General features: G+C 39.6%; 2 protein-coding genes across 2 annotated transcripts; one reads left to right on the top strand and one right to left on the bottom strand.

Moving 5' to 3' along the window:
• The first annotated feature begins 268 nt into the window (after window positions 1-268).
• On the top strand, window positions 269-11679 carry LOC116334420 (uncharacterized protein C1orf146). The gene is made up of 6 exons (XM_031757849.2): window positions 269-476; window positions 704-797; window positions 1348-1519; window positions 1830-1908; window positions 2013-2130; window positions 11459-11679. Exons 1-6 carry the CDS (start codon window positions 411-413, stop codon window positions 11662-11664), a joined length of 735 nt encoding a protein of 244 aa, XP_031613709.2. The 5' UTR covers window positions 269-410; the 3' UTR covers window positions 11665-11679.
• LOC116334423 (glomulin-like) lies at window positions 2124-7701 on the bottom strand. The gene is made up of 16 exons (XM_039606260.1): window positions 7591-7701; window positions 7405-7513; window positions 6322-6571; window positions 6113-6203; window positions 5859-6025; window positions 5719-5772; window positions 5609-5639; window positions 5439-5528; window positions 4346-4387; window positions 4177-4250; window positions 3859-3943; window positions 3658-3767; window positions 2925-2988; window positions 2710-2845; window positions 2504-2598; window positions 2124-2418 (listed from the first exon to the last, which is right to left on the bottom strand). Exons 1-16 carry the CDS (start codon window positions 7684-7686, stop codon window positions 2323-2325), a joined length of 1590 nt encoding a protein of 529 aa, XP_039462194.1. The 5' UTR covers window positions 7687-7701; the 3' UTR covers window positions 2124-2322.
• Window positions 11680-12783: the final 1104 nt, after the last annotated feature.

The raw sequence follows: 12783 nt of genomic DNA, 5'->3' as shown, positions 1-12783 counted from the left end.
ACGTACCAAACTTTACTTTTAATTGCATGTCAGCAAAATATGAGTTTTTAACCAGCATTTGTCTAATGTTCATATTTTAAGTTTTGAAATCTACAAATTGGTCCATATTTAAACTTAACACTTTTAACTTCAGCTTTAAAAAAAAGCTGGTATTTAAAATGGCAGATAATTACAGAAACGTTTTATTTCATGCCTCATTTAAAGGAGAAAAGGAAATTAAACAAAACAAACGCGTTTGTCCATGAACAGGACGTTACGTTTTACCGCAGCGCCCTCTGGTGGCGTCCTGGTGGCATGACATAGCAGGCGGCTGAATCCGCTGCAGTAACAGCTTTGGACCAAAAACGGTAACCGGGTTAAGAGTGTCGTCATCGGAACCGTGTCGTTCACTTGTTAATAACTAGCAGGCAATGGCGACATGCGGAGAAGGGACTCCTCAGTGGAAAACAACGATTATTGTCAGCACATCGCTTCAGGTAATGTTAGAAAGTTTAAACTGAACCATCAAAATGTTTTGCTTGGTCGGTTTCTGGTGGCAGTTACAAAAATTAAGTTAACATAAAGAGCTTTAGCCATGAAGCCAAGGCACTAGCACCGACAAAATACTTGAAATATTAGTTATTTGCCCACCTCTGACTTTGAATAAAGAACTGTATCAGCTAACGATGCTAACAGTTAACTTATCTTCACTTTGTTTCCACAGAGCCACGAAATAATTAGGATGCTAAACGCTCAGCAGCACCGCATCAGGTTTTCAGACAGTGTTCATCCCGGAGCCTTCATTTTTCCTCTATCAGGTAAACCCGAGTCCTCCAGTACACCTGCCGTGTATTTTATAAACCACTAAAACACATTATTCTGTTTTCTATAAGACACTCAGTGGATTTTAATAATGTAAAGTAAGGTTTTCATTGTTCACAGTAAATGACCTCATACTTTGGTGTAGTGTGGATGTCAGTGGGGGGTCGGGGTTTCTATCAACTGGGAAAGCTCTAAAACTTATGAAAATACAGTTAAAAGTTCTAAATCTATGCACTCTTTCACATTTTCTAAAGCTGTCCAAAAGTCCCTGGGCCTTATGTTTAACACCCCTGATTTAGACTCTTTACTTAAGTAATAATCCTATTTAAGTAGCCTAGTGGGAATGTTTTAGCATCAAAATATGTTTCAAGTGATTAAGTAAAAGTACTCCTACATATACATTAATTTACCACCAGAGGAGAAGGTGTGAGTGTAACTCCTTTGGTCTGATCCCTGATTGTGGCAGAATTAAAGCCCATACTTACAGGTTTATATATATATATATATGTGTGTGTGTGTGTGTGTTTATTTATTTATTCATTGCAGGTACTGCATTCCTGATGGTTGACCCACAAGACCTCCCAGAGCCCTCTGAAGAATCAGGAGTCTTTGAGAGGATAAAGAAATTTGTGCAAGTCCACCGCAACTGCTTTTTACTCCTTCATTCACCATTTAAAGGAAAAAAGGAACTGGAAACGCTGACTGTGATTCAAAACAGGTAGATTAATAGTCGTGTTGTGTCATTTTTGCTTTACTTAACTAATACTAACGCTCTGGTTACAAGGTGTTGTGTCTCAGCTTTATGACAGCAGCTTGAGGATAAAATTCTTTCTTTTACTCTGTAAGAATTTTCAGAGTAATTGTTTTTTTTAATTGTCATTATTGCTATTGGTATCTTTTTTGTGTGTTATCTCCCCTAACTTTGCTTTTTTCTTGTCTGTCAAAGAATTTGTGGATTTTCTTTTTAAAGGTTCTATATTGAAAACAGATTAACTATATTGTACTAAGGACGTCTTTATCGCTTGCAGATTCTTTGGCAGCAATCTCAGGATCCTGCCTGTGCAAAACACTGATGAAATTGTTAAAGGGATGTTAACAATTGCCAAGGTAACAATGGAGGCACAGCTATTTGGTATATTTTAAATACAAATTAGATAAACTGATGTGCCCTTGTGAAACCTTGAATTAAATTAAGCTACACCTTCCTGCAGGCCACCAGTAAACCCCATGTAGACAGCATCCGGGACCGGATCTCTCTGGCTCGGGCTCACATCATTGAAAGCAGTCCTGTGTGGGAGATGTTAAGAGACATGCTGCAAAACTCGGCAGGTGATTCGGCATGTTTTATTTAATGCTAACCAGCACGAGCCCGATGGGCTGAAAATACAAAAGCAGACATTTCAGTATTTAGTATCATCTTGTATACATTCTTGTATATAAGCACACACTTTATTCAGTCAAACAAAGCAAACCAAATAAAGATATATTTAGAAAAATATTGAAGGGTCTGAATTCAGAGTCTCAGTTTAGTTTGTTCAGTTTTTCCTCCGTGATCTCTTCGATTCGGACTATAAGACTCTCCATGAGGTCAAATGTCACCAAAGCACTCTGCAGCACCTGAGAAACATGACAAAAGTCAGCTTGCTTGTCATGGAGTCCAAAACCAAAATGAGAATTAGTAAATTAGAAGAGTTTTCCTGACCTGGTGCTGGACCTCTGGGGACATGTTGGACACTTTCTCCTGCTTTACTGTGATGCTTTTGACTAATTTAGTGGATCGAGCAGCATCTCTGGCTTCTGGGTGTGGGCGATAGGAAGTGTTGACAGTATAAAAATAGACTCTTAAATGATTTGTGTAAAGCTTATTTCACTGGAAGTTTGTCACACAGATTAGTAACTAATTCCTACCTTTTGCTTTTAGCTTTTGGTCCTCCCTCAGTGCTTTCAGTTCAGAGGAATAATACGCTCTTGATATGCTGATACATACACGCAGCATTTTTAGGTATTCCTCTTTGATCCTGCACAACTCTTCCCACACATCTTCCTAAAAGTAGGCAGAACAGATGATCAGCGTCCTGCCGTAACCAGGCATTAACTGAAAGCTTTGTATTGGACTTACTTACATTGGTTCTCAGCTCTTCGTCTCTGATAAGAACATAGCGTAGCAGATTTAGGCTCTCCATTACCCTGGATAAACAAAGAGCGTTACTTAATGGCTCAATCTGGATGAAGCTTCCCAGTTCACACACTGAGAGACTTTTGTCTTTGAATCTCTGCAGGATGGTTTTTAACTTGATTAAATCTGAAGTTGAAAATTGCTTTAATTTAGTTCCATTAACTCCATTTATTTTGGTTGCAGATATGGTTTTCTGTATTTCTTACAAAGGTCAAACTATTCCAAAGATGCCCTTGAGCCTAAGTTCCTTTTATATTAATTAGTTATTATAATAACTCTGGCCTAGGGCTGTGCAGTGACATCAGTTTTAATTTCAGTGATAATTTGGCTTTCAGCAGTTAATAAAACCAGATTTTTTTAGATGATTTTTCAGGAATTATTTCAATTTCCAGGTGTTCCAAAGTCTAGATTATAATTATAATGACAGTTAAAGAGAATTTGCTTCATTAAAAGAAGTTTTTCTTGTTAAAGTATAATAAAGCTACTATTATGCTCTCAGCACATGCCAAAGTATCCATGATTACGATTTTGCCATAATCAAGAATTATAATTACTTCTCACACCAGTCACTTTGTGCTTCAGGTAACCAGGTTCCACCCCCTCCAGTAATAATGTGTTAATGCATCGTATGGAACAAATGAGCGGGCTTGTGTCTACTTCAAACTGTTCTCGTTACTCACTTGTCCATACTGCCGAGCAAATCTGTCTCGGCACCTTGTGGCAAGCGCAGCACCAGTCTCATCAGCGAAATAAACTCCGTTCCCAAGAACCAATCGTTGGCATTACCCTGCTGTAAAAGACTTGTAGTATATTTAACGTGTAGAGAAAAAATAATGAGATAAAAAATGCAGGCTATGGCGTGACCCTCGTGTTTTTCTCACCTTCATAGAAAATTCAAATTGATTCCTGATGTTCTTGATTATATAACTTTCTATTCCTGCGTGATTGCTGGTTTTTAACATGCACCTACAACAACAGCAAAAAAGAGAATACTGTAAACATTTGTCAGCTGGAGTGTAACTGGAAACACTGGATGGAGAGAAGCAGCAGTAAATTAATAGAGGTGCAAGTTTAGAATATGCTTTGGGCCATTTGTTTTTAATAAAGTAACCTAAAGTGTTAAAGTAGTCTATATATAGCTGTATAATGGGCGTTAATTTCACACCTGGAAAAAATTGCGAAGAAACTGTTTTTCTCACCTGAAGAATTTGTGCTTTGCTTCTGCATCTAATTTATTGATGAATACCTGGAAAACCTGCAGGCCCGATTCTCTCTGGGGAAGCAATGATCAGACGGAAGATGTGTGCATTTTATAGTGTAGCAGAAGTCAAACATTTTCCCCATATTGACCACTAATGAGGCACTCACCAAGTGCTGTATTGGGCAGTCGGTAAGAACTCGCCGCAGGTTCTGAGAATTTAAGCACAAAACAGCTCACTGAGCTTTCGTGGTTATGGTTCAGACATTTAAGTCAGCTACAGCTGTGAATCGCAGTAAATGTTACAACTATAATATTATAGTTTACAGCCACTTCACAGGCTGAGTCTCAAGTCTAATCACGTTAAAAAAACCCCCAAAAAAGACCCCCAGCTTACTCACTGATGCTTATTTTGTAGTTTTGAATAACATTTTAGGCCACTAGAGGGGAGCAGAAGGCTGTATCACGTGAATACACTGATCCATCCAGCAGTTTGCAAGCAAGCATTCTTCAGCTTCATTTGGAGCTCCCTTTGTTTTTGCCAGTTGGGTTGCTTAAGTTACTTGACTACCTTGTTTTTATTTCTTAAGCGCCTTTCACTGAAAACAGCTACCTGCTGAGGATAAAAACACTGAGAGCTTTGAGTGCGAACAACAAATGGTTCATGTGTGACAGCTAAACAATGAAACATAAAACCCTATGAAACTAAGGCAGGCTGCAACAGTTTCTTCACCTAAAGCAGCTTGTTTCATATTTCAAGATTGTTTTCACACGGTCTTGTGATATTATTATAATAAAGATATTAATTGTAGTTGGTTTTGGTTCTGCTTTTGATTTATTTTATCCCTCAGCTATAAAAAGCTGATTGGGTATTGTTGTCACCCCACCGGGCCTCGAGAACGAGCATTTTGAAATTCACTCCATAGGTGCTTCTACTAAAAGTCTCAGATGATTTCGAGTGACCTTGAACTCAAGGAAAGGTCAAGTTTCTAAAAATCTTGTAAATAATAGCTCGAGAATGAGCCGACGTAGGATTTTTAAATTCATACCATAGAAGCAGCCACGAAAAGTCTCGGACAGGTTTGAATCTCAGTGAGCTTGAGGTGAAGGTCACAGAGTGACGTGCATGCACTGACAGTGATCTCAGTGAATATGCAAACACACTTGAGACATCTCAGGCTTTTCTGTAATTCTGCTGCCCCGGCCTGTGTGTGTATGCAGCCTGAGAAATAGAAATGAGTTTGGCACGGCTGCTTGTCTTACATGTGGTACACTGTAGAAGCTCTTCAGATCCAGCAGACTCACTGGGAGGCTGTTGTCCTGCACACGCTCCAAGCTTTTTGTGAACAGCGCCTAATAATAGATAATTAGGGGCAATTAAAATGAACTCAGTCTTCTGCTTTCAGATGTTTTTCATACTGATGGGCTCTTACCAATCCTTTGAGCAAATGTGATTCCTTTTTGCTGTCAGAGAAACACAAATATGACTCTGATTGTAAAAGTTTGTTCTAAAACAGAAAACAATGTTGTGTTAACAGCATACCTGCTGAGCAGCTGACTGATGTATTCCATGTTGCACTGGAGAATAAACACATGGCTAGAAAGGCAGGAGAAGTCCAACGTTAATAGTTTGTAGTAAATGTAAATTTAGGACGGTAAGTAAAATGTGGCTGCTCACGTCACCTGAACACTGCTGGAAAGTTGTCGATGGTTATGAGCTGAACAAACAGCAGATAAGCCAGACATGCTCTCGCCTCCTTGAACTGATTATTGTCCATCAGGATGTTTTTCCTCAGTGAGCTGAAGAAAAGGAGCCCCGGAAGAGGCTCTTTGATTGCAGAAAGTGTGACCTGCAATGCACACATGTGACTTTTGGGACTAAAACTAAAACATGTTGTATTATAAATAAAAAGTAGAAGTGAAGACTTTGCTCGTACCATTATCTCTACTGCAAAGAGCCACAATGGTGATTTTTTGTCGTGCTTCAGTTCAGCCTCAAGCAAAGGCGCTCTCAAACTCCTCATGCAGCTAAACAGAGAATGTAATCAGTTATTTAATTCCAAGTAATTTTGCTTTGCCATTTGTATTTAATATCATTAATAATAATAATAACTACAAATAAACAGAGTTGCAGAGAGAAACATACAACTTCAGAAGCTCAATCTTTAGCTCCTCATCTTCAGCTGTAGCAGCACAATTTCCGTCTGTCCTCTTCACTTCCTCCACGAAAGGTTCTGCGAACGCAGTCAAGGCAGCGCTGCAGCGGCACAGGCCGTACTCATCAGCCTCCTCCTGCTGCTCCGTGTAAGGCACAGGCAGCCGGGACAGCTGCTTCTGCAGGGCCGACAGAGTCGAGCCCACACAGGCCGCCTTCCCCTCATCCAGCCGGAGAAGTACTGTTTAAAAACACAGTTAGTTTACAGTAAGCGTACAGCAGGGGGAGCCCCCTTTTTTTTTTTTTTTTTTTTTTTTTAAAAGCAGCATTTACTTGTTCACCATAACCCACCAATGCATGGAGAAGCAGTAACTGCAGTCAGTAAACCAGGCTACATGTGATGTGCATGATCTACATGTTGTGTAATAAAAGAACCCTGCAAAAAAAAAAAGTGCTATGACGGCAAAGGTGTTCAATGTTGGTCGAAACTGCTGAAACTGTCGATTCAAACGTGTTGTTATTTTGGCCAATTAGTTTGAGGTGTTTTTGGATTGTGTTAAATTTTTCTTATTTTATCCACTGCATTTATGTCAGCTTAGACAACAGCAATAACAACTCTCCCCACTCACCTAATAAACTAGCAAGTGACTCCACTGACCTGAGCACGTCCACCGAGCTGTACGATTGATAATGTTAACAGGCCTAACGGGGATCATTTGATTATTGGTCATGGCTGTGCAGTTTAATGCGATAAAAGCGATTCCACCATAAATTCATTTTTACTATTACAAATCTAAAAATGTTGTCAAAAAAATTTGTTAATTGTAGTTTAATATTGCCGTTGTAGTGGATGGCAGTGAATCAGGCTGAATCTGCAGCTATTCCTAAAAACTGTATTTATTTCTATGGTAAAGGTAGAATTTATGGCCGAGACTGTTGTGTTGATTTGCATTCGATTTCACTGTTACCCCTAAATAATCAAATGAATATTAAAAAAAAAATGTTGCTGCAATTTGTGTCTGCAGGTTGATGATTTTTGGGTTGGTAGTACTGTTGCATGATTAGTTGTGTTACCTGATTGAAGATGCGGAAGAAGGGCTAGGATTGTCTCGGAAATGGCACCTGGATCAATGCCTTCAGTTATTTCAAGCATGCTATCCAGGAGTTCATTTGGCCTGCAAGTCTTAACGAACAGATGCAACATTTCAGCTGATGCACGGGGAGCATGTTTCACTATGTAGAAGAACTGCTTGCACCTACCCTGGTCAGATGTGTGATGGCAGCTTGGTATTGATCCAGATCCTCAGCTTTTTTTACAACTTTGTTTAGAAGAGGTGCCAATATAACACAGCCCATAGATTTCACAATAACCTGCAAGTGCGACAATAGGCAATCAGTACACGTCACCGGGAACCTTAAAAGCGACCCTGTCGGCGTATGAATTTGACAGTCCCTTCCTTTCCATTTGCATGCATCGCTGCATAAACTGATGCATGCAAAAGAAGTGCAGTTTCATCTTCACAACTGCTGGTTAAAGTGTGATCTACCAGATCTCACACACACAAAAAAGGAGTGGAAGAAGGTGCAGGTTTCACCTTCTGAAAATATTTTTTAAAAAAGGCATTAGACTATATAGATAATCTGTGGAAAAAGATTCTCATCAAAAGCATTTGTTGCAGAGCTGCAATCCCATGACTGTCGGTTCACCTATTTGTTTTTCTCCGCGCGGCCTCTTTTTCAAGCATGTCCTCTGCAATGGTTTTGAAAGTCAAAATCCAGGGATTTCTCATTTTATAATCAATCATTTGCAGCCCTTGAGATTGTTTTAGCCTCGGAAAGAGGAAGGAGCAGGAGATGACACATGCTTTAAATGTAGGCTACAAATAACTGCACTGAGCGTGGAGAGATGGGACAACCAAGGGCACTTAGAGAAGCGCTGTATTGAAGAGGGTTATCAGTGGAGCGAGAAATCTGACTGAATATCTGCTTGTTTTCCCAGCACACCTCCAGGTCAAGAGGCTAGGAGGCACAGAGTGGTAGCTGCATGTTAATGTTTAGCATAGTTGTGTAGCAGGCAAGAGGCTGCTCGCTTCAGTGGGTACAATTCTGCAGTGTAGCCGTGCTTTTAGAGCTGTATGGCAGATTAACACTGCCAATCTGCTGTCACTTCATATCTGTGAGGTGTAACTGCTATGGAGGAAACAGCTGCCCTGATCTGCTGTGTTGGCAACAGCGAGGAATACCTGGTTCTTCTCATCTTGTATGAATTTTAAGAGCTGTTGACTTTCACCCTCACTGAGACAGGCAGATCCCAAAGTCTTGAACTGCTGGTAGTCCTCGGGCTTCAGATCGTCTTCTTGAGTATTTCTCTAAATACAGGACACAGTATATCACGTCATAATGTTTTCTTTTACTCTTGCTGATAAACACCATTGAGCCTTAGTCATGAGTTTCCTTTTAGAAGCAGTAGATAGTGCTAGTATAGTGTGAGTAGATGTCAGGATATCCTGCATAAACCCTAAGAAACAAATACATTTATTTAACATGGACTTCCTCTTGTTACTGAGTGAGGAGGATCAAATGAGAAATAATGAAGGTAGCGTCATCCAACGCACCAGTTCTTCTATACTCTAATGCTAGCAGCTAATCTGTCAGCCGTTATGTTATTTTTCCCCACACTTGAAGGTCATACTTAATTGCAACATAAGGAGAGGAGATCCTGAGTACGATAGCCTCAGCTAAATTGTGTTACCATGGCGAAATATTGTTGACTTACCCATCTCTGGATTATCTCTTTCACCTGATCTTCATTCATCATCAGTTTCTCTTCAGCCCTCACAGACAATCTTATTATCAGTTGGCCTTTATTTTGACAGATGCTGTGACAGCACAGAATCAAAATGATCAAACATATAGCTCTCCTGGTGTCTTGAAAGAGAGTCAGAGAAAGAGGGAGAGATTCACTCTGTAAGGAAGCGAAACATAAACCTCTTAGGCCCCTTTGTGCTTGACATGTAATAGGATTAAACCAGAGCAGTTCAGTGTGGTCACAGAAAGCGTAGACATGTCTGGAAGGATCCAGTCAAATAAAAACCGTACAGAGGTTGTCACTGTTTAGAAAGAGTCCAAAATAGGAATTTAAATATGACAAAACTGAAACTTCAGTGTGAAAACTTGTGCTCATGATCTATTTACACCTGCCCTGCCACTGAGATATTTACCTAATTTCCTGCAGTGTAGGTGGGGATATGCCACTTTAGCATAGTCTGCAACTAAAATAGAAATTAATATGCATGCTAACAGTGTAGTTAGTGAAAATACATTTTTAGTAGATTATATTTTAAAGTTCTGCTACCTTAAAATGAGGTCAGCATTTACATAGAAGGAAATATAATTTGTGTATCAGCACAAATTTGGTAACCTTCATTGTAGTTTGGGTTGTTTTTTCTTCACCTTGTGAAGTACACCTAGTTTAGTACACGTACGTTTAAGTTTATTTGGGATTTTTCTTATCCCCAGGGTTAAAAGTATACATAATGTACCAAATACATACATACACCTCCACTAATATTTAGTTAAATGTCTCTTGTTCCACAAATTTTCAGTAGGGTTGAAGTCGAGGCTTTGGGAAAGCTGTTCCAGAAACTTAATGTTAGCTTGATTTATCCATTCCAAAACAAGTTTTAATGTCTGTTTGGGATCATTGTCCTGTTGGAACCGACAAGTTTCAGCTGTCTAACTGCTGATGTGAGGTAACATTGAAGAATTTAGGGGTAGTCCTCCCACTTCATTTTTCTATCCACTTTGTGCAGTGTACCAGTAACACCAGCAGAATAACAGCATAACAGCATCGGACCATGATGCTACCACCACTTATGCTTGACCTTTGGTGCAGTGTTTTCAGGTTTGAAAGCCTCAGCTTTACTCCTGACCTGAAAACCTTTCTTCAAAGGGCATTTGGTTTGTCCATGTGGGGAGCAGCAAATTTCAGTTGAGCCTGAAGGAGTCTGTTTTGGAGCAGGGGCTTTTTTCTTGGTCAGCCCCCTCTTAGTCCATGGCAATGTAAGACCTGCTTCACCGTGGACAGTGTGAGCAGTTTTTAGTTCATGGCAGGCTTGAGCCTTGGTGTTTCCTGAGTTCTTCCTCAGCAACCTAACCTCCTAACCCATTTCCTCTCATCTGAGGGTGGCAAGTTGGGGTTTTTTTCCAGACCTTGTCAAAGTGGTAACACATCCTTCCAAATGGCAGGGGTTAAAGTTCATTTTATATGCATTGCAGATATTGTTTATAGTGTAAATTATAATGGGATGAGATCATATACATATGATTTATAGTGTACTAAAACAGCTATACTTTTTTTCAAATAGATTTAAGGAGAGAACAATGGTGTAGGACCCATTGAGATGTGGCAGTATATATGTAGAAAAAAGAAATCCTCCTGTGACACACGCTGGCTGCAGCAGACTTCTCAATGTAATTAAAAGGAAGTGCCTGCTGTACACAGATGCACAGGGATTACAAATGCCTTTCCATGATTGCTTGATGACAACATATTGCTCTTCTGTGTAAACACAAAGGCCTCAAAGGCTCGGATCGCCTCTCCCCCCACAGCATTTATGTGCGTGTATAATATAATACAAGTACAATCACTGACATCCTGCTCCTGCTTCAGCAGAGGAGAAGCTCATGTCCTGATTTTAGATGAATAGGTGTAGAAGCGTGTTTGAACGGTCGGATTTAGCCGACATCTGCCGCCCAGGTTTGCTCTGTGTATTGCGCTGTGATGAAAGCCTTAGACAAAAGCCACAAAGCAAATACAGTACACAGACTGCTGCTCAGTCCGTGTTTGTCCCTGATTTTGCTGTCATTAATTGCAGGCTGATGAGGTTTTGTTTTGACGGTGCTCCTGGGTACACAAAATATTAAAGCACACAAGGTCTAGGCTTAGGATAAACAAACACAGAGTTAAGATTTAAAATAAGCTTAACAGTATTTTAGTCTAAAGACCCATTATGTCACAGAATAAGTTATTTTAACTGGTGTGTAATTTCTAGTATATAATTTCTTCAGTTTTGTTTGAACAGTTGATGCTCCACAGTCGTGAAAACATTGTGTTTCTGATTAACAGATTCTCATTTTAAAGCACAAGGAATCGAAGGACAGAGTCAGAGCAGTGATCGCTTTCCAACTCAGGAGGGCACTGTTTGTCTTGAGGGCTTAACTCTGATGGGAGAATCAGTCTGTGGATTCAGCACCTCATTGTTAAATTCACACATGGGTGAAAAAGATGTTTTAATTGTAGACCCATGCAAAAGTTCAAATTTAACAATATAGCAACACAGGTAAGAGCCTTGGCATGTCTTCCGATGTCTGAATAAGCAATAATCAAAGAAAAAAAAGTATAAATGTAATGCTTGAATATTTAAGGAATCGGTATAATTTTGTCTGCAACAGAATAATTAAAAAACTGCCATTAAACTCTGATTCAAATTTTTTTTACCAAGCCACCACCATCTAATCTAGGGAGAGAAGCACGGGAAAAAAATACCCCTTCAGAATTCCTATTTTGACTTCAGCTTTTAAATAGATGCAAATTGATATCAAGTTACTTTTTCTTATAAGTAACTCAAAAAATCTGGCATGTCATGGAAGTTCATTTCTAGTCATGAAAGTAAAAAAAGCAAACTATCACATAAATGTCTTTATTCATTACATTACAAAAAACAGAAATTTAGTATCTAGAATATTTCATTTCAAGTTTAAGTAAATTATAGTTCAGACAGTAACAAATTACCACGGTCTAATTCAGTACACATAACCACAATCATAGGGAAGACTCTCACTTTGACAGTTGTCCAGATTAGGCCGGTGTCAGAGCATCAAGAGCCGTCAAACACAGATGTCTTTAGGAAAGGAGCTGCCACGGTCTTATTCTGAGAGGTTTCTTAGCTGGTCTAAGGAGAAAAAGAGCTCAACTGCTGCTTGGTTGTCTAAAGTCTTCTTTTCAGAGCAAAGTCAAATTTTGCACTTCATTTGGAAGTCAAGGTCCTGAAGTCTAGAGGGAAAGGGGAGAGTGACAAAATCTGCGGTGTTTGAGGTCCACTGTGAAGTTTGTGATGATTTTGGTTGTCATGTCATCTGCTGGTCTTGGTGATAGTTGGTCCTCTGTGTTTTATCAAATCTACTCGGGGATTTTTAGAGCACTTCATGCTGAGAAGCTTTATAGATATGCTGATTTTATTGTCTGTCAGGAATTAGCACCTGCTCACAGAACCAAAAATATTATCACATTTTTTGCTGACTGTGTTATTACTGGTTAAACTTTGGGGTAATGTCAAGAGGAGGATGAGAAACACCCAGCTCAAAAAATACAAAGGAGCTGAAGGCCGCTATGAAAGCAACCTGAGGTTCAGTAACACCTCAGCAGTCCCACAAGCTGATGCCATGCTGCAC

The sequence above is a fragment of the Oreochromis aureus genome, linkage group 23 (genome assembly GCF_013358895.1).
Source record: "Oreochromis aureus strain Israel breed Guangdong linkage group 23, ZZ_aureus, whole genome shotgun sequence".
NCBI lineage: Eukaryota > Metazoa > Chordata > Actinopteri > Cichliformes > Cichlidae > Oreochromis > Oreochromis aureus.
This window is presented reverse-complemented; position numbering and strand designations above follow the sequence as displayed.

Coding starts and splice junctions, on each gene's coding strand:
- LOC116334420 (XM_031757849.2), top strand. CDS start 411: ATGGCGACATGCGGAGAAGGGACTCCTCAGTGGAAAACAACGATTATT. Junction 1,520..1,829: donor CTGACTGTGATTCAAAACAG/GTAGATTAATAG, acceptor TATCGCTTGCAG/ATTCTTTGGCAGCAATCTCA. Junction 1,909..2,012: donor GGATGTTAACAATTGCCAAG/GTAACAATGGAG, acceptor ACCTTCCTGCAG/GCCACCAGTAAACCCCATGT.
- LOC116334423 (XM_039606260.1), bottom strand. CDS start 7,686: ATGGGCTGTGTTATATTGGCACCTCTTCTAAACAAAGTTGTAAAAAAA. Junction 6,572..7,404: donor TCTTCCGCATCTTCAATCAG/GTAACACAACTA, acceptor GTTTTTAAACAG/TACTTCTCCGGCTGGATGAG. Junction 2,419..2,503: donor CCCCAGAGGTCCAGCACCAG/GTCAGGAAAACT, acceptor CATGTTTCTCAG/GTGCTGCAGAGTGCTTTGGT.